The sequence below is a fragment of the Mustela lutreola genome, chromosome 16 (genome assembly GCF_030435805.1).
Source record: "Mustela lutreola isolate mMusLut2 chromosome 16, mMusLut2.pri, whole genome shotgun sequence".
In the NCBI taxonomy this organism is placed as follows: Eukaryota; Metazoa; Chordata; class Mammalia; order Carnivora; family Mustelidae; genus Mustela; species Mustela lutreola.
In genome coordinates, this window is record NC_081305.1 from 9,434,843 (window position 1) to 9,455,959 (window position 21,117).

Below are 21,117 nucleotides of genomic sequence, written 5' to 3' on the forward strand. Positions count from 1 at the left end.
AGGTCACAGAACTAGTGAACACACAGATGCTGGTGTCCAAACATAGGACAGACTGACTCTAAAGTTAGTGGCATCTACAGGGCCTGCTGTTTCTTTGGTTTGTACAGTCCTTTTAGAAAGCAGCTTAGCACCAAGTTGCAAAGTGTTTAAGGTTATTCCCACCCTTTCATTCAGTAATCCCACTGGAAGTCTCTGAAAATCCAAAGTCAAAAAGAAAAGAAAACAAAACAAAACACAGAATTGCTTACAGAAAAAGAAAAAAGCAAAATTCCCATTTATTTAAATAAATATAAAACATGTATATTTAGTTGTTTAAGGAAAATCTAATCATTAAAATGTTTGGAAAATTGTAATTATATATGTCCTTAAGGAATAACACATTGGAATATTATGGAACCATGGAAAGAATGTTTTGAAAAAGCTAGGAAAATGGTTATTTTTATAAGTAAAATAAAGCTGGATGTAATATTGGCTAATGAGTATCCTTCCACAACTCTGCATGGGTGTTGATAGAATTAGACACTGCTGGGTGTGTATGCTTAGTAAATATTAATTGATGATAAAGACTGAGATGGATAATTTCTAAAATTTTTTTTCTACGCTTCAGATTTTTTCTATGGTGAGATGTTTTGTTTTTATAATACAACAAAACTATAAAGATGCCATAGAGAATGTGCTTGCTTATAAATTGTGTATGCAAATTTCAGCTCACTGTCCTGGAATGATCTCTCATTCCTACTGATAGATGAGGAGTGGGGGCCCCAAAATTTATTCTCACCTGGTGTCCCATCTGTCATGTGTACAGTCTGGGTCTTTTGACTACAAGTCATTTGACCTTACCGGACCTTGAACTGTGCTGCCATGTTCCATGCTTTGCATTAGGAGACAGGAAACTGAATTCTGGTCTCTGCCCTGTCACTGGCTTGCTGGATGATTTGGGGTATCTCACTTTTCTCAGGGTCTCTCTTTCTTAGATTTTTGCCCTGCTGATTATAAGATGGCTTTCTTTCGACGGAGAGCTGTATCCAAAAGAGTTGATCAGGGGCACCTGGGTGGCTCAGTGGGTTAGAGTCTCTGCCTTCGGCTCAGATCATGATCTCAGGGTCCTGGATCTAGCCCTGCATCGAGCTCTCTGCTCAGCGGGGAGTCTGCTTCCCCCTTTCTCTCTGCCTGCCCCTCTGCCTAATTGTGATCTCTGTCAAATAAATAAAATCTTTAAAAAATAAAAATAAAAAAATAGAGTTGATCATCATGTCTAATACTGCTCCATCTGGTCACTCCATCTTTTTCTCCCTGTTTTATTTTCTTGTTACTGTTTTCATTTTGTCATTACACCATTTTGTTGTGTTGATCTTTCCACATTTTGTGATATCATTTTCAGAAATAACCTTGTTTATTTCTTTGCCTCTTTATTGCATGTCTGCTTATGTAGATAAAAGCTCTGTGAGATCGTAACCTAGCCTATCCTGGCTGATACGGCAACAAAAACCCAACTCAAATGAAAAGGATAATTTGTCTTGTGTAGCTTGAAGGGTTGGAGTAGCTCCTAGAATTTACAGAAGTAGAAATCAGGACTTCAGAAATGGCAAGTTCCGCATTGTGTGAACACATAAGTGTATGCGCTTATTTCTCACCCCCCCCACCCCACCTCAGCACTTCTCATTACCGCGTATCTTTGCTTTCCTTCACCCTACATGTTTCATCCATTTGGAAAGGAAGAATTCTGCCAGAAGCCCTAAATTCACTTGTTTCAATTTAACATTTCCAGCAGTTTCATTGCCCCCATGTCAGAGGGCAGCCAGTGGAAAAGATTCTAATTGGTTTTTCTTGGGCTATGTATGCTTCTTTGAACCAGTCACACTAGGAGTAGAATTGTCAGCGGTGCTTGCTCGTGTGTGTGTATGTTGGTGTTTTTTTTTTTTTTAATTGTTAGCATACATTCAATTTGGTATTTCTGTGCAAAAACTTATTTAAATCATTGACCATTTTGTGGTGTTCAGTTTAGGTAGATCTGCATAGTAATAACCTATAGTCCACTTAACTTCCATATGTAAGTAGAGATACTCATATTTTCTTCTTGTGCTCCAATGATAGTTTTGCTCTCCTCCTATGCTCCCTGTTGCCACATCCTTGAGTATAGGAACAATAACTTCCTTCTTTTCTGTCCCTCCAATATTAGGAAGAAAGTGCTTCATAGTTAGTAGCTACCCTCTGAATTTCTGACATCAGATTAAATGAGCTGCTCATTAACTAGCTAAATTTGTGGGCTTCTTCATTCATTACACGAGCTTTATTTGGTGAGGATATGATTAGTTTTCACTAATTCACAACTTTATTTTTAGTTTAAGAAATGCTATTCAGTAATGCTAGGGAAGAGAAAGAAATCATTGATCATTTCAATAAAGCCTCCTTCACATCATGAATTCGAGACTCTCTTATTGATATTTCCTTTAACTAATCGATTTTTACCTTGTACCTCATTTAATGATATGGAGAGCAGTATCTGCCATAGGTAGAAAAATTGCTCTCAGGATTGTTCTCCACGCAGATAAACTGCAGATCTTACCCTTGACATTTGAGTTAAAGAAAAGCAGACTTGGAGGAATCCATCAGAGACTGTGTCTAGGCAAGTAACTGAAGCTTTAGGCCCTTATCAGCAGACCGTGGTGTGTGATGTAGTACTCTCGCTTTCAACTGTAAATTTTTAGAAATACAGAATCTAGGGGCATAGCACAGACCCTCAGGGTCTGCAATTTAAGAAGTTTCTCAGGTGATTTGTAACCATAAGTTTGAGATGCAGAGAGAAGAATCAGATTTCTGGAAGGCCTGTAGGGCCTTGAAGGTCGGGCTTTGAACATAATTGATATCTTCAGGAAGCAAGCTGTCTACCCTAGGGATGACAGTGTTGGCAAATGGTGATGTCCTCCTACCGTGAGCTTGTGTGAGACATTACTAATTTGCTCAGGGGACTCTTTCTGCCAGACTTCAGGATTCTTGTCCACATTCTCTACCTACTCTGGTAACTTTCATGGAGACAGAAAAGTTGGCCTGAGAGTTAAGATCTATTTATCAATCTCGCCTGAAGACCAGTTGTTGTTTGCTAAGTAGTGTTCAACAAGCAAAATAGACCAAAGGGAAATCTGGATTATTGAATCTTGCAGGTATGGCTTTTGGATAATTTTTTGGCCAAATAATAAAATCAAGGTCATGAGCTTGGGCCTCAGCAAACTGGATAATCTCTTAATCCACTCCTTCTGGTCTTGCTCTGTCTCCTATCCATTTGCTCTTCCTCATGCTCAACTCATTTTGAATTCCTCTCACTAACCTTCATCTGTTCTTTTAAATTAATCTTTTCTTGATTTTTCTGGTTGGGGTACTTGGGAGAAGGATCATCCTAGCTTTAAGCCCCATCTCCTGGAGGCCCAAACTCTGATACTGACTTGTATGAACACTGATTTATATTCACCCTTTTGAAACAAACTCAGACTGAATGCCTTATCCAGGTCATCTGCTTGCCCAAAATGTTACCCCCAAATGATAGAAACTGGGAGAATGGTTTAGAGTCCACTTCCATTGCCTACTTGAACAGGCTTGACATCGTCACAGTTCCCCCACGGTTGCCAAAGATGTAGGATCTGAGTCAGCTTTTTGAATTCTGTTTACAATTCCACTACTTCCTGGAGTGTAATGTGGGGCAAATTAGCACATCTCTCTTTTTTCAGTTTGTTCTTCATTTCTGTGAAGTGAAATAAATCTAGAGCCTAATTCCCAGGGTTGCTCTGGAGATTAATGAGAATTACGTAAAATTTGGCACAGTACCTGGAGTATGCTGAGGTTTTACTACCATTAATGTCTACTAATTTCATTAGTGTCATAATCTTTGCAGGGATTCTGACTGTGATGGAATAGGGGATTGGTCAGGGTCCACCAAAAACAATTGTGGGTACAATTTTCTTTTTAATATCATCCTCTTTCCTCCAGACTTAATTCTTTATTATCATGTAAAATTATTCTCCTAAGACATTTAATCACCAGCTTAGTTAGATCCAGGGTATTTCCTCCCCCAAACTGTGTCAAGTTTGGTATAAACCAAAATAATTTGAATAACTAATCAACATCCAAATACATCCTCATCAACCAGAACTCAGGCTTTATTATTGTGCAGTGAAAAAAAAAACTAAAACTTAATTCCAAACACATGTAATTGAAGTTTTCAGAGAAAGATATTGTTCATAAAACATATTCAATATTTAAAGGAAAAAATGACATTTATTTGAAGAGCAAAATATACTTAGAATTCTTGGCTTATAAAAAGCCCATTTCCCCCAAGCCTAAGCTTTATAATTTCATATTAGGCAATGAAATTCTTTTATATGATCTAAAACTGTTTAATGGAAATAGCATTTGACAGAGTAAAATGTTACATAGATGTATGACTCCAAAATAGTAGTATTTACATCCAATGTTCAATCTCTAAAGGTAGATTGCCCCAATACACTTTAATATATGCTTGTTTAGACATACATAAGTACATAAATGTAGAAAGGAAAACTGACATATATAATATGAACCCTCAGTTTCATCCAGGAGGAGTAGGATACTAAAGCCAGGGAAAAGCAGACCTATGTTTTCCCTACTTTATTTTGCTATACAGTTGCCTTAAGGTTACCCGTTCAAGTCAGGAATCATGATGTAATTCTGAGACTAGAAATTGACCAAATATACTTCTTTATCATTTCCTTTCAGAACTTGTCAAAGCATTTTCAAAATCAGAGCAAGTATATGGTGGAGGAAGAGGGTCATGAAGAAAACAAAGTGAAATCAGAACACTTCTGAGATATCCATGTTCTGATGTGGCAAGAAGATGCAGCTCCCACCAGGGGATGCAGCAACTGAGAAAAGTTTATGGGCTAGCAAGGTGCCGGGACTGGGATGGAACAGATGGGGCATCAGATTGAGAGATTTCTGGATTTTATCACACCCAGAGTCTCTGATTGAGAGAATTCTCATCAATCAAATATATACTAAACTTTCAAGAGAAAATCATCCAGGTAACTGTTGTGTTTTTAACATAGACCTCCTTTCTATACAAGGGAAAGTGGGAAGGGTTTAATAGTCCATTCTGCAGAAGCCATATTAACAGTGTGCACATACCTAGATCATTATTTTCTGATCTTGTAAACCCCATGGAGGGCAAAATCACAAGGAAATGTGGTAACAAAACTGGCTGACTCCTGTATTCCCATGGACACAGATGCCGATGTGACAATTCTGACTGACTCTTGCAAACCATCAGCCTGTAAATCGTGACTGATCTTACATTTTTGAGAAGGCCCTATTAAGGGATGATAAATTCACATATGTACCTCTTGCTACTACGACAGACCTCATCACTCCATTTGCCCTGAGCTGACTGGGAGAACAGGGCACAGTTTTCTCGCTTACCACCGTTGGGCTGTGCATGGTCCCAGTTGAGGAAGGAGATGGTGACTCCATGGACATCAACAAACTTTCCCTCTGTGACCATGTCATTGATGCCTAACCAAAAGTCGTTGACACCCGGCAGACTTCTTTTACCATAGTCTCGGAGGGCATTGATTTCGTCGGAGTTCCTGGGGATAACCAAGGTTCCTCCCTTGGAGATGCAATCTTCATTGGCTTCATGGAAGTGCTTCAAGCCTTCTGAAGCAAGGTAGCATTTCCTGTGAACTTTTGTGCCTCGGAGACAGACTGTAAAATGTGAAATTTGAATATAATAAGATGCCTTTTGAGTGTTCACATCCAGGATTGGACTTGAAAAACAGCAGTTAATATATGTGGAATGAATGATGTGTCATCATAATGATGAGTTAATATTTATGGAGATTTTGTGTGTCAGACCCTGTGCCAAGCACTTTATGATGATGAACTCATGTAATAATCACAGCAATCACATGAAGTGAGATTTTATTACTCCCATCTGTCCATATCAGGATAGTGAGGCTTACAGAAGTTGTTACTTGCCATGACTTAATGTATAAAAACATAACTTACATAACATATAAGACCATAACTATACAAACCCAGGTCTGTCTCACCCGTAAACCATTTTCTGGCCTTGTGCTGCTCTGATATACACATGCTTGTTAGTTTGCACAGCTCTATTGTGTACTGTTTCCTTGGAACTTTTGGAACTGGGTGGTATTTCATAATTAGTTAACAAACAAACACACACAAAAATCTGAGTTGACATATAGAGCAACAGTAGTTTTGTTATCCAAATAACTCAGCCCTGTTAACTCTGTTCAGGTTATCCAGGATAAACCAAACATAAAGATAGTTTTAGGGCAAAGCATTGGAAAACCAGGATCTGACATTTGTTAGGTTTGTAATTGTTGGAGAAAACACTTAATTTTTCTGTGCCTCAGTTTCCTCATCTGTAAAATGAGGATCTTCATAATGGCACCTGTCTCATAAGTTGTTGGAGGACTAATGTGTTCATGGTTGTAGAGTATTTTTAGTGCCAAATGGTGGGTAAAGCATTAATAAAACTCTGTTGCCTTCTACATGGGCATTTGATCTTCCTTTAGCTTCTGAATTCTGTTCCTAGAAAGCTGATAAAGGGAATATGTCAACAGTATTACTGGGAAAAATTGTTCATGGTAAAAACGATCTTGAACTGATAACATATAGCTGACCTGGGAGTTATAAAGCCTTAATGGAAGGCTGTAACTTTAGTCTTCCCTGAAAGTGGTAACTCATAATTGGACAGGTCTCTTGCAGGACCCATGAAATTTGCTTTTGGAGTTGGTATGTAAGGTATTGGATCCTTTGGGTATAAGCCTTGTGGGCAAGGACTGTTCTTGAACCCATTCAGTATAGCTCTATTTTCCTTACCCCTGGCATCCAAGGAGGGTCACTCCTGGACAACAGGTGTAGAGGGCATAGCTTGCTGGGAGCTCTGCCCCTGTGTAAAGAGTGCCAAGTTGTGGTTCTAACCAGTGGCCTTCCATTTGCATCTGGTGCACCATGTGGCCAGAGTGAGTCCTGTGATCCTGCGTTTAGTTGAACCTCAGCAGATCTCCCAGTAGGCACTTAGTAAACATCTAATGAATGCTAATATTTATAATAATAATAATATAATAATAATGCTAATTATTTTTGCCAATCAATATTTGCTTAAATTCTGTTTCTTTGCATATTAGAGAAGAATTATGGACAAATTTTTTTAAATGCATTGTTGAAATGTGTGTTCATATTTCTATACTATCCATATATAGGAGAAGGGAGTGGAAAATCAAGCTGATTTCCCCAAACAGCTGTCTCCTCAGCCTTTTTTTTTTTTTTTCCAGCTTTTGAGTCCTTTTCTCCTGGACACCTCTCTGGGTTGTCAATGTCTCTTTTAAAATTGTCACCTAGAATTTGACATGTACCCTAGGTATGGTTTGAATTTCTGGCAAATCATGATTTCCTGTCTCTTTTGAGATGAAGCATTGATGAGTCAGGTCTTACCTGTCTGTAGGGCTTGCATTTCCTTCAGGGCATTGACTTCTCTCCAGAGCTTTTCAACTTGAGTCTTCAGGTCTCCATCCTTTTCTGGGGATATTTTAGGGTGGGGTAGGGTAGGCGGAATGAAAAGCATATTATTAAGATAAGATAAAAATAAAGTTAAAGCTATGGAACCCAGAATCTAAGGTGAGGGTGGTTTTGTTGAAACTGAGCCAAGTGTACATGAGAATTAGTGCGTGAAAATAAGTTGGCCAGGAAGGTTCATAAGAGCTTGGTTGTGGTAATAATACTAGATGATCCTTCTGTGAGAGAGGGCTGCTGTGCCTCTCCCCCATCCTGTGGGACTTTCCCTCCATCAGGCGTCAGACTTACTGACTTTCAGAGCATCTTAGACCAAGGTATGTCATCTCAGGATCCATTCCTTTGGGTTTCTCCTGCCAGGAACAAACACTCTTGCTTCAGCACTTGTCCATCTCCTCACTGAGCTGAAATCTCTTTTCTGGACTCCTTTTCTGGTTATCATCTCTATACTAGCATCTGTCTGACTAATCTCTTTTCTTTGAACCTTTACTTTTCTTCAGAGCACTTTTCTCTATAATTCTTTTTACTTTCTTAATTTTGGGTGTCTTACTGTCCATGGTGCTCCTGAAGCTTAACACAATGCTTGGCACATAATAGCTGTTCATAATGCTTGTTGAATGAATGAACAAGATTCTAGGACTGATGGGGTCTATCTTAGAAATAGACAGTTTGAACTCTTTGGAGGCAAGAATTATAATAATCTGTAATAAATAACAAAAAAATACTAAGAACCATCATACACTGTGTACAGGTGCTTAATTCTTTCAGTATTCCTGTGAAATAGACATCATTACTGTCCTCAGTTCACAGAAGAAATAGAGGCACAGGAATGAACCTGCTTTAGGCCAGCCAGTGAATAAGGTGCAATTAGCATTTGACTCTGTCTTACTCCAAGTCTGTGCTCTTCACATCCTTCTGATCTGCTCCTACACAGTAACTGCCTGATCCCTAGCACATGGCCTTGGACTGAGAAGATGCTTAAAGCTTGGTATGAACTGTCACCACCTGCCTTCTTACATAGATGCCATATGGGGAATCTGTGTTCTATCCTGGATTTTTCAGGATAGTCCTAAATCCACACATGCTGATTCAACATCCTCTTAAACATAAGCTTTGCAAGCCAGGTGTTTCCACATTGAGTTAGGAAAGCCTTCTGGGTTCCCAGGAGTGGACCCCATCTGTGTTTCATGTGATATTACACATCATTTCTGAAAGCATCCAGTAGCTTAGCTCAGAAATACAGTACCCCAAGAATTTCCTCAAAGAGACCATTCAATCCAGAATAAATGTAAGGGTACATTCAGAATGCAGAACCACCAACTGTTGGAGGCCAGGCTCACCAAGGCCACTGAAGACTTTCTTCCAAGTTTCAAGTTGTCAACCATACAAACGTCATCCCCTTTCTCTCTCAGCTTCCTGCTCCATTCCATATAAATATGTGGCCTCTACAGGGAAGCTGTAACGTTGTAATTAACATGAAGACATGAATAATATTAGGCTCCTGGGAGATCATTATGGGAATCATTATCCAGGTGACTTGGCTTCTCCTTCTAACCTTTGTGACAAATGCAGATGTGTTTTGTCTACAGTGAATACAGGGACTAACTATTTCAATGTAAAATTGAATCTTATTTGTTTCTGCAACATATAATTTATTGAGACCTATGAATTAAATACCAGGGAAATTTTGTTTTTTAGTTAAATAAGTCCCTTGTTTGCCATTTTGAGTAGAACAAAAACAAAAACAACAACAACAAACTCCCTCTCATTTTATTATTGTTTTTCTCCAGAAGTAGTTTCGGTGTAGAAATGCAGAATTAATCTGGAAAATCACCAGTAAACCTATGGAATATATATATACCTCCACCTCATGAACAACCAAAGAAATGTCAACCTTCGTAACAGTCAAAGAAATGCAAATTAAAAGAGAGGCATTTTGTTTTTTGGTGAGGTCGACTGAGCTTAAGCTGTGATACAATGTTAAGTTGTCAAGGTGTGTGGGAATGGCCATATACTGACGATGGGAGCAGTGTAGGTTGACACTATTATTTTGGGAGACAGTTGGAAAGTGTAATGAAGCTGCAGTTTTCTAGAGGAGTATCTTAACTGAGGCAGTGGATCAAAAACAAAATAGATGGGAAGCCACACAGAAGTTCACCAGGAGGGGCACCTGGGTTGCTCAGTGGTTAAAACCTCTGCCTTTGGCTCTGGTCATGACCTCAGGGTCCTGGTATCGAGCCCTGCATCGGGTTCCCTGCTCAGTGGAGAGCCTGCTTCCCCACTCGCTCTCTCTGCCTGCCTCTCTGCCTCCTTGTGATCTTTGTCTGTCAAATAAATAAATAAAATCTTTAAAAAAAAAAAAAGAAGTTCACCAGGAGACAACAGATGACATGAATCATGACCCATCTATGTAGTGGAATATTATGCATCCTCTAGAAGGACCTATGCATCCCTTATGTTGATAGTTATTCAAGATTTGGTAGGTGAAATAAATTAATAGCCAGTCCTTATTTGGCTAAAAATAGAAGGTTTTAATTGGGAATGTTATTTTAACTGGGAATGTTATTTCCCAATAAGTAATAGTGGGTAGTTCTGTAAAGAGGTTTGAAAGAGAAAAAAAAAAACAGCCTTCACTTTTGATTTCATAAAGTTGGGTATAATCCCCAGGTACTTAAAATGTTTTCAAATTGTATGTGTTAGTGGAGAGAGGTGTTTGGTAAGTTTAGGCTTACTGCTTCACTTACTGCTGTAGAATCTGTTTTCTTGGACTTCCTAGCAAAAACTCACAAAAATTCCTTTGGGAGGATGACGCTGAAGAGGTGTGCACAGTCAGTTAAAAGGCAAACAAGGAAAAGCATGTGTGCGCACTTGCGTGTGGTTAGGGATGGGGTGGGGTGAGAGCTACATGACCTGAACCAAATGATCTCAGAAACATCCCCACAGCACACACACACACACACACACACACACACACACACACACACACATCCACATGTTCACACCGCTCCCCACATCCCTGCTGGGTGGTCACTGCTTTGCCACTGCTTCCCAGCAGTGAAGAGATGCTGACACCAAAAATACACCCTATCATCACACAGTATCTCCTACTTCCCCCTTTCCCCTGCCCTCATCTTCACCGGTATACTTTATCACTCCTGATATTTTAATCTTCCATTTAAAAGAGGTAACAGGAAAATTTAATATTGTATAAGGGAAAAGATTCCACTGAAGAAACCTGGTATCAGACTGAAATCATAGAAATAAATACCCCCTTTGCAAGGCACTTTATAGTATCCAAAACACAACCCCTGAGACAAGCCTCCTTTTACCCACCACCCATCCGTGTGTGTCAAGTCTGGCTTGCACTTTGTTGGTATGTTTCCTGTGTTTTGTTACTACTGAAGTGAAATCGATAAGGAAGTAGTGTCATAATATTGACCTTGAAATACGCTGAAACGAAAATGAAAATGACTCAGAGGATGAGATAAAACATCACTCTTTGTCTCCCTTGATGCTTTTTCCTTCATGCTGTGCTTCCAGCATATTGCAAATAAATTGCTCTCATCTTTGTTCTTTGCAAGATTTTTTTTTAAAGATTTACTTACTTGAGAGAAAAAGAGAGTGAGCAGGGGGAGAGGCAGAGGGAGAGAGAGAATGTCAGGCCGACTCCCGCTGAGTGCAGAGCCCAACGCAAGGCTCAGTCTCACGACCCTGAGATCATGACCTGAGCTGAAATCAAGAGACGATCACTTAACTGACTTAACCCCCCAAGAACCCCTGTTTTTTCTCTTTTGCCTCTTAACCCAGTTCAAGCCACCCAGACTTTAGGATTGCTTAGAGAATCAGTTTTGCATTAAAATATTTTTGAATGCTATATGACTTTGCATAATGACATATCTTTAAATTTAAAAACAGATTCAATTTCTTTCTGACATGAAAAAACTTAAAATGTGTAGGATAGACTGTCTTTACATTGTCAAGGGTATGAAAATATATCTGCGTGATAACTGGTGAGAAAATGGTCTTTGACTATACTTTTAATAAGATTATAGTTATCTTACAAATATATTTGAACAGTTATACAGTATCTAGGAATGAAGCAGTATATTCTAATTACTGTCAGTCTATTCTACTTGATGCGTTGTTCATAATAACCAGATATCCACCTATCCAGGTTAACTTGCTCTGAAGAACATTCTGCCTGGCTAAGCTCACTTGAGAAAGGATATACAATACATACATTTTTTTCTATTAAAAAAAGGATCTACGTGTGATTCCTTTAAATATCAAAATGTTCTGGAAAATTAAAAGGTCACTCAGTCCATGAACTGCCATATCTGCATGATAGCATGGTGCTATCAGCAGAGGCAGTTGTGCTGGAGGAGTCTGGAAATGAACATTGCCTAGTCCCTCCCCACACTGCGCACGCCTAGAATTTTGCTGGCCTGAAAAGCCCCGTTACCTTTCACTCGGCGTTTACTGTGCTTCTTGGCTTTAAATTTGGACGTGTGGCTGGTGGTCTGGTCCAGGAGTAAGGTGATAACCAGGATGTAAATTACAAGTCCATTCTTTGCCATGGCTCTTGGTCAGGTCTGGTGCCCACTTTGCCAGCTCCAGTGAAGTAGCGGAGAGCAAGAAGGCTGCACAGCCTCATCTTGCCCTGGAGCGCCTGAGGCCAGCTTTATAAAAGTGCGTGTGAAGGTTGGCTGGACTCCTGCTGACGAAATGTTTGGATTCCTAGTCTGCCCACAGTATGAGGTGGCCCTTTGTTCTTGTGTCTCATGTTAGACTTTTCTTGTTTTTAATGTTCCTATTACATTCTCTACTTCACTTGCCTTTTCAGAGTAAATCAGAGTTAACTAAGGGATTAAGGCCTTTGCCTGCTTTCTTCTTCTTCTTTAAGTCCAGGAGGTTTGGAGTCTCTCTGTGAAGACCCCAGTATTTAAGCCCTTGATTTGGAGCTCTGAAGTTCACTTAATGATCTAGGAAATTCAGTCCCGTTTTCAGGGCAAACAAATAAAGCACACACACACACCCCAAAAGTAGGAAAGCTCCTGCCTGTGTATGAGTGTGTGTGTGTGTGTGTGTGTGTGAGAGAGAGAGAGAGAGAGAGAGATGCCAGAGTCTACACACACTCAAGGGTCTACACAGCTCAAGTGAAACTTGGGAATGGTTTGCTCACAGAGTATAACAGGGATGGCCAAAGGGATGGTCCATGATCAGACAGAAAGCTTTCTTTTAGGATTTTGTGAATTCATCAGGAGTTACATTTTTGGGAAACACACCTTAGAATGAAAAGAAAATTAAGGTGAATAATTATTTCTGTAAGAATTAACGTAAAACATCAACTCCATCACCCAACACTTTCTGCCTTGCAATTACCCCAAACACTTAAAAAATACTTTGAAAGAGAATATAGAAATAACAGAAGAATAGAATGAAAGACTCAGTATAATTATTCTTACCTTAACAATGGGCTTTTTAGGACAAGTACTAGGAACCAGATAGACTTTTGTATCAAAAGCAAGGGATGTCCATTATCTTTCTTTTTCTTTTTGAAACAACATAAGATCAAAGGCTGATTGATTCCCTCTGGATCTTGGAAAACCAGTCTAATCTATCTTCATTGCCTTCCTGTGAGAGCCTCTTTGTACCCTACCCATGTATTAACACTGAATCAAGAACACTGATAAAGAAAATTCTGACATGATTTAGCAATGTAAATGTGAAATAAAGAATAAAGAGTTTACTTACAATGCAGACTCCTTGTACTGACTGGGCAGTCTGTGAGTAGGCACTTCACATCGTCGTGGAAACAAGCTGAGCTGGGTTCAGGTTTGTATTTCACCCCTTTATCAGCTGTGTGCTATTGGGCAAGTCACTGAACCTGTCTGGGCCTGTTCTCACACAGAGCTAGGAATGCCTGCTTCATAGGGCTGCTGGAAAGAGTAAATGAAGTCATAACTATAAGACCTTAGCACAATGCCTGGTGCTTAATGATAGGAATAGTATCAGCATCTGTAACATCCTTACTGTTGATTATAATAGTATGTACACTCCATTCCATGGAGCACCAAATCTGTTTATTCTTCACAGCAAGCCTATGGGATAAATATTCTCTCCATTTACAGATGATTGAATCTGAGCCTCAGGAAAGTTAAGCGTACTTGTTCATCACTCAGATTCCAGTGGAATTGGAGTAGAATTTAAAATCTGTTTTAAATGACCCTGGAAGACCTCCCCTTTGACCTGGCCTGTGAAAAATGTGCTTTGATTGGAATAGGGAAAAGGATCAGTGCTTTATAACTGATCTTACGATTGATTGAAAATACTTTTTGCCAGCTTCTCAAATCCTTTCCTCTGAGAAGAGATTCTGAGTTACAGAAGAGTCGTGGAAAGCTAATGATTTCTCTTGGATCTTTGATCTGTGCTATCTTCTACCTAGATTTGTAAGAAAAGGCTGTCTTTTTTCTTCAAAATAAATCTATATTGTTTTAGGCTCTTTTTCCTTTCCAGGAAGCCTCTGACACTTTTTGGATTTGTTTTCTTTTAGCCAGATTCTAAAACCTGTTCTTTCATTCCTTTGAATTAAAAGACTTTATTTTTTAGAAAAGTTTTAGATTTCTAGAAAACTTGAGCAGAAAGTGTGGAGAGACTGCCTTTCCCCCTCCCGAGTTTCTCCTATTATTAGCACCCTGCAAAAAAAACAAAAACCAAAGAAAAAATATTGCATGTGTGTGGTGTATTTGTTATAATTGATGAATGAATATTGATCTATTACTCTCCGTTAAAGCCTATAGTTTACATTAGGGTTTATCGTTTGTGTCGTACAGCTCCGTGCTTCTTAGCAAATAATTGTATAATGTCATGCATGCACCATTACAGTAGCATCCAGAAGAGTTTTGCTGAAGTCCATGCTTTTAGTTCTAATTAAATATTTGAGGATTCATTTCTTCCCCAGCTGTACTGCCTGGCACCCCTCAGGACTCTCTCCTAGCTGTTCTAACCTGTTACTCTCTCCCTAGATGATCTTCCTTCTTCTCATGGCTTCACAGTCTCTGTATGGGTCTCTTTCACATTTATCTCTCAGTCTGGGTCTCCTTCAGAGTCACAGTTCCAGTTGCCTGTGTGTCCCTTCCAGGTGAATGTCTCAGAGACATTTCAAACTCATGATAGTTAAAGCAAAATTCTGGATTCTTTCCCCCATTAACATCCCATAAATTTCAGAAAGCCTATTATTCCTGACTGTTCTCCAGAGCTGTTAATGTCCCCAACCCACTCAGGGGTTCATTTCTGAAAGCTAGGAATAATCTTTGTGCTTTGCCCACATGCCCCCACCCCAGACCTTTGTCTGCAACACCCTTCCTTGCAGCCTTGTCAGCAGCAGCCTTGTCAGTAGAAACGTGTGGTTTCTGCTTCTGTGTAGATGGTTCCTCTTTCCTGCCATCATCCATCCCATCTGAAGTCACCAAGAGCTCTTGTCCTGGTCCAGCTCAGCCCCTCTGCTCCTGCCCAGCTTAAGTGAATGCTCCACACATCACTAATGGGATCATTATTCACTGACTTAACACCTTCTAAATCTTTCCATTGTTCATAAAATGAAACCTGGACTTCTTTCTTTGTTTTCAGAGGACCTTCTACCTGGTGAGACCCACCTGGTTCTTCCTGGTGACTTTTTCCCTTCGTGGAGACCCTTTTCCAACTTTGAGTCATATTTTGTTCTGTCTTTCCATTCCCATTGTGCTTTTCCACATAATTTTTTTTCTGTTTCTATACTGTCACCTCTTCCCAAACTCAGACCCTTGGCGTGAGTCCAAATTAGTGCTACTTTGTGTATGACCAACTCTTTCTTGTCCTTCAGATCTGAACTTGAAGATCACCTTCTCACACAACTTCTCTATCTGCACAATGTAGCAAGGTCCTTCTCTGCCTTCTCCAAAAAGGTACCCTGCTTCTTTTATTTGCCCTTTCATGGTTTGGTACTCATTTGAAAAATGAATTGATGTACTTGATTCACTGATTGGACGTCAGTCTCTCCGGCTGGGCTGTAAGCCCCCAGAGGGCAGGAGCCATGTTGGGTTAGCTGAGCTATGCATGCAGTACAGTGCTTGGCACAGTGTTTGCTCAACAACTATTAGCTAATGTGTGGGAGGGCGGTCTTGCTTTTGCTTCCCTCCTTTCCAACCTCTGCTCTGAGACTCCAGCAATAAGGCACTTGACCAAGGAAATAGCAGCTCAGCTCTTGGAAGAGTAAAGAGACAGACTAATTTGGCATAATAACACTTGACATCATGCTAGGAAACCATCCTGCTCAGGACTGGGGAGAGGCTAACTGGCTTGCATGTGCTTGGCCCTGAGGCCAGACAAGGATAGAACTGTCCTTTAACTTTTCTTCCTCCTGTTGAGATTCCAAGTCCAGTTCATCCTCCTTTAGGGAAAAACCACTGGAAACTACATGACTACAGGATTGGCTGGAAGAAGATGAGAGTTGGATCTGAGAATATTCTTAAGGTAAGGATTTTTGTCCCTGTCCCAAATGCTGATTGACATCAGACGTGGCCTTCACCCCCAGAACCTCAATAGGAATAGCAGGGTGGCGGGAAATAGCAATGATCTGGGAAAAAAATCACATCAAGAACTACACACACATCGAAGGTAATGGGGTCGGGTGGCCCTGAACCCACCTTGTCCTTGGGGAAGGCAGGCCTCACTCAGTTTTCTTGGAGGCTAAACAATCCGTTTTTTGTGGAGTGGGATGATGTCACCCAGCTTGTCTCCTGGGCTGGACCAGGGCTTCTGAAAGGACTATTTAAGAAGAAGTACACATTTATAGCCAGGGAATAGGAACCATAAAAATACTGCCTTTAGTTGGAAAGCATTTTGGTGAGGATTTACAAACTGTCACCAGAGTTTAAATTCTCCTAATAAATTGCTGTTTACAACACGTCTCCTGACCACCCTGTGTAATTGATGTGTTTATTCCACTGGTTGCTATTTTAAAGTTGCTCCGAGCTGCTGTTTTCCAGAGTGTCTAACCAACAAATCCATCGTCCTCCTTGCTGTTTGTTAATCTCCAAGTCTGAAATCTTTGAAGGCTGTGTTCAGAGATTCAAGCAGCATTTAGGGGAAGTGGTAGGGCTGAAGTTGGATATAGCAGAGATGAGGTTGAAATGCCTGAAGGAAAGATCAGTTATGGTGTCTGTGCAAGTTGTCTTATTTTTACTTAGGGCTATTACTTGTAGCTGTGACTGGCAAAGGTATCTGGGAGTTTGAAGAGACGGCTAAGGACAGGGTTTAGGGAGAGTTAAAAGCCCTTCTGTACCCCAGTGTTTATAGCTGCAATGGCCATGGTCGCCAAACTGTGGAAAGAACCAAGATGCCCTTCAATGGACGAATGGATAAGGAAGATGTGATCCATATACACTACGGAGTATTATGCCTCCATCAGAAAGGACGAATACCCAACTTTTGTAGCAACATGGACGGGACTGAAAGAGATTATGCTGAGTGAAATAAATCAAGCAGAGAGAGTCAATTATCATATGGTTTCACTTATTTGTGGAGCATAACAAATAGCATGGAGGACATGGGGAGTTAGACAGGAGAAGGGAGTTGGGGGAAATTGGAAGGGGAGGTGAACCATGAGAGACTATGGACTCTGAAAAACAATCTGAGGGTTTTGAAGGGGCAGGAGGTGGGAGGTCGGGGTACCAGGTGGTGGGTATTATAGAGGGCACAGATTGCATGGAGCACTGGGTGTGGTGCAAAAATAATGAATACTGTTATGCTGAAAATAAATAAAAAATAAATTTTTTAAAAAAAGCCCTGCTAAGATGGGGCAGCACTGAATATACATAAAGAGCAAGGACTCCAGTTAAAATTTCAGATCTGTTACTTTTTAGTTGTGTGATATGACCAGACTTTGCCATTTCTCCTGACTGGGGTTTCCTGATCTCTCTTACGGAATGTTGAGAAACCTGCAGCATGTGTGTAAAATGTAAGCCACACCTTAGCGTAGGCTTCCCTAAAGACCCATCACATAGATGTATGAGGCATCATGTCTCCCTAAGGTCCTCACACTCATCCTTGCCCTGACCTCAGCCCATAGATTTGACCCCATTTGAACTCATACTGAACATACTTTATCATTAAACTTCTCAACCTTTTTTTATTTATTTTATGTATTTGTATCTCTTACATTTTTTTACCTTGGACATGTTTCTTGCCCTGTTCTCTGCTGATTTCCTAGACCAAAACTGTCCAGTAGAACTGCTTGATAGGCACATGTGGCTAACAGCGGCCATATTAGATAGCACAATTTTAGTGCCTCACAAAATGAGTAATGTGGACATTTAATAAATGTCTATTACATGAAGTGGTTCAATTCCCTTTACTCCAAGAGAATTTGGAGTAAAGAGAATAGAGGTTTAGATCCAATTAATCTCATCATAACAATTGTGCTGGGATTTTTCCTGTAAATCCTATAAGGAAGGCATTGTTCTAGAGAGAGAAGGTGGACCTATCCTTAACGAATGAAGTGAGCTTTCTAAGAATCTTCATCTTCTAGGTATTAGTCAAACTTGGTCTCCTCAAGAGGCACCCAGGTGGCTCAGATGGCTAAGTGTCTGCCTTTGGCTCAGGTCACAATCCTGGGGTCCTGGGATTGATCCCCCACATTGATCCCTCCTTGCTCAGCAGGCAGTCTGCTTTTCACTCTCCCCCTGCCCACCCAACCCTCGGCCACTCACTTGCTCACTCTCTCAAGTAAATAAAATCTTAAGGACAGTATCTGTTGATACTATTTCTACCATTGCTCTAATTTCTTTGGGTTTTCCCTGATATTACAACAACCTCTGCCTGAGTTTCTTGGGTTCTACTCTAGGCCTGTGATAGCTCCTTCTCTGAGCTAGTTTTTAGTATGCGATCTCAGCTTGACCCAACTCCCCGCCCTCTTCTGGGACTGAGTGTTCTTCTGGCTCCATCCCATCCTGCCTTCTCATGAGCCCTTCCAGACAGTGGTTCAGACCAGTACATCCTTGGCCCTAACCTGAGTCCTCACCTCCCACAGCAACACACAGTATCAGAAAGTACACAAATGACACCGAACTGGGGTTGAATCATGGCTCTCATTTACCAGCTGTGTGACTGGGCCCGCTTACTGATCTCTCTCAGCCTCGCATTCCTGTAAATTGGGGGTCATAATGACCATCTGCCACCATTGTTGGGAAGATGAAAAAGATTCCCTGAAAATAGTCAGTATAGAGGCTGATATATAAGAGACGCTTCCTATGAGCATTTTCTATTGATAAATCAGTTCTTGTTATCACCATCACTGTTACAATGTCCTAGCACTTACTGACTTCAATCCGAAGTCATTCCCTGCAGCCACCCAGTCTGCCTCCTTATAGTTATCCCTCTGTCCCATCCTCCAAGCACCCACTATAGTGAACAGTTCTTTTTTTTTTTTTTTTTTTAAGGAAAGCAAACATTCCATTGGTCTGTTTTTCCTAGGTGTACCAACGTTTCAAATTTATTGTGAGTTTTGCCTGGCCCTGCTGCCAAGATGGTCCAAGAATACAAATAAGTCAGTATTCGCCTCCCTTCTCCTGGGAGCAAGGGCAGCCCTCAGTGGAAAACCTTCCTAATTCCTCTCTGAAGGCCTCCCAAGTTTGGACCTGGTGGAAACAGTTTTCAGCCTTCAGGTAACTACAACAAGGTCGTTGTTCTTCCTTAGAATTCAAAGACATGTGGACTCTCTGTATTTAGAGCAAGATGACTGCAGATTGCAGAATGAAACATTGAGAAAATCTGCCTTTCTGGGTATTAACTAATTTTCCAACTTTTAAGTCCATGACCATTTTACTGGTGGAAATTTAGTGATAGAACTAAAGCCATCTTGTGTTCCCCTTGAGCTGGCTCAGTTAAACAGTCAGGCTATTCTATCCGGTTTAAATGGGATAAGAAGGGATTGCCTTTTGGTTCTCTCTCCAGAAAGTTCTTCCTAAGGCTGAAACCCTGCATGGCTAAGCTGAAGAAATTGTCCTTGATGGGTTAGACCAAAGAAATTATGTCCACAATATCTGTTTCTCATAAAGAGTAGTAAAAAGCAACCAAATAGTTAAATGAATTACATGTACAAGGCATTACTTATATTTCTTTGGAGTCTGAGATAAATTAAGAGATAGAGGAAGAGAAGCAGCAGTTGGAGAGGATGGAGAGATCAAAACAGGTTTGGTACTGGACAGGTCAGTCTTAAAGTTTTCAGGAGACACTTGCTGGATTTATCTAGTTGATGGATAATAATAGTTGGACACTGGAATGAAGTTAAAAAGTTCTTTGAGATAATCAGTAATTTGTGAATAGCGAATCAATGATACATCAACAGTGGGGAACTGATGACGGGTCTGGATCCAGGATACTCAGATGGGGATGAGAGGAGGATCAGAGACAGACCCATAGCGTCCCAGATACTTAAGGGGTGGGTGGAAACAGGAAAGGGACTCAGTCACCAGAAAAGCTTGAGGAAAACTATGTTTCTCTTTATTGATTCCACATCTTTTAAACCTAAGGGGAAGGTTCTTGGGGAGGAGAGAGGAGACAGAACTGGCAAATGTGTCAAAGAAGTAAAACAGGAAAAAGACTAAAATAAACATTGGTCTTGGCAGTTAGAAAAATGACTCCAGGCAATTTCTGTAAGGCATAAGGCATGGAAACCAGATTGCAGTGAGGAAAATAGTAAGTAGAATTTTAAAGTTAATTTTTTTTAGTAGACTTTCTTTATTTTAGGCTCACAGCAAAATTGAACTGAGGGCACAGGGATTTCCCATATACCTCCAATATTTGGCTCTGCTTGTTGGTTGGGGGCAGGAGAGGAAGGGGTTTATGGGTGCAAAGTGGGGGTACATTTGTCCCTCTGCAGTCTCCTGCCCCAGTCCCTGCTTCTCCCCCAGCCTCTTTGCAGACCCAGGTCTAGACCCATAATCTTGCATATCCCTCACTCTCAGTGCAGAAATGTGCTGGCCACGGGGCCACACACATCCATGCCCACAGGCTGTTGGGCAGAAGGTATGCCCACCACAAGCTCTGTGTGGAAATGGTAGGGGTGTTGGGAGGGGGTTAAGGCTGAAGACTCTGGAAAGAGACCACCTTGGTTTAAATCCTGGCTCTATGACTTCTCAGCTGTGTGCCCCTGCTACAGTGTCTCCTATCACATAGGAAGAGAAGGTGCAACGGTACCCAGCTCCTAGGTAGAGATGAGGTCAGTGAATACCTACAACATGCTGCCAGCAGTGTCTGTCCAACAGCAAATGCTAGCAATGTCCATTAGACAGATGGGAATGTTGAGTGGTTCTGATCCTTGAAGCTTGAGTTTCTTGAGGTCCTAAAACTTGAGTGAAGTTTTTGTCTGTCAGGATGGGACTAATTGTGCATTTGGTGAGTTGTCCTAGAGCCTCTTCTGGGAACCTGGCCTGACTCTTCCCTGATACAGTAGGGAAGTAGGAGGCTGGCTGATGACTCAGGGGAAGGATACTCTGCATGTTGTGGAAG

The 21,117-nt window shown here is 40.7% G+C and overlaps 1 protein-coding gene across 1 annotated transcript; it reads right to left on the reverse strand.

Moving 5' to 3' along the window:
* Window positions 1-4,133: 4,133 nt before the first annotated feature.
* Window positions 4,134-12,222, reverse strand: CLEC3A (C-type lectin domain family 3 member A). Its single transcript, XM_059152788.1, has 3 exons — window positions 12,032-12,222; window positions 7,492-7,575; window positions 4,134-5,730 (listed from the first exon to the last, which is right to left on the reverse strand). Exons 1-3 carry the CDS (start codon window positions 12,144-12,146, stop codon window positions 5,339-5,341), a joined length of 591 nt encoding a protein of 196 aa, XP_059008771.1. The 5' UTR covers window positions 12,147-12,222; the 3' UTR covers window positions 4,134-5,338.
* Between the last annotated feature and the right edge of the window lie 8,895 nt (window positions 12,223-21,117).

Excerpts from the sequence above, each read along its gene's own strand:
- CLEC3A (XM_059152788.1), bottom strand. The coding sequence starts at position 12,146 with ATGGCAAAGAATGGACTTGTAATTTACATCCTGGTTATCACCTTACTC. Across the intron at positions 7,576-12,031 it reads CAGTAAACGCCGAGTGAAAG|AAAAGGATGGAGACCTGAAG; the intron begins GTAACGGGGCTT and ends AAATATCCCCAG. Across the intron at positions 5,731-7,491 it reads AATGCAAGCCCTACAGACAG|TCTGTCTCCGAGGCACAAAA; the intron begins GTAAGACCTGAC and ends CACATTTTACAG.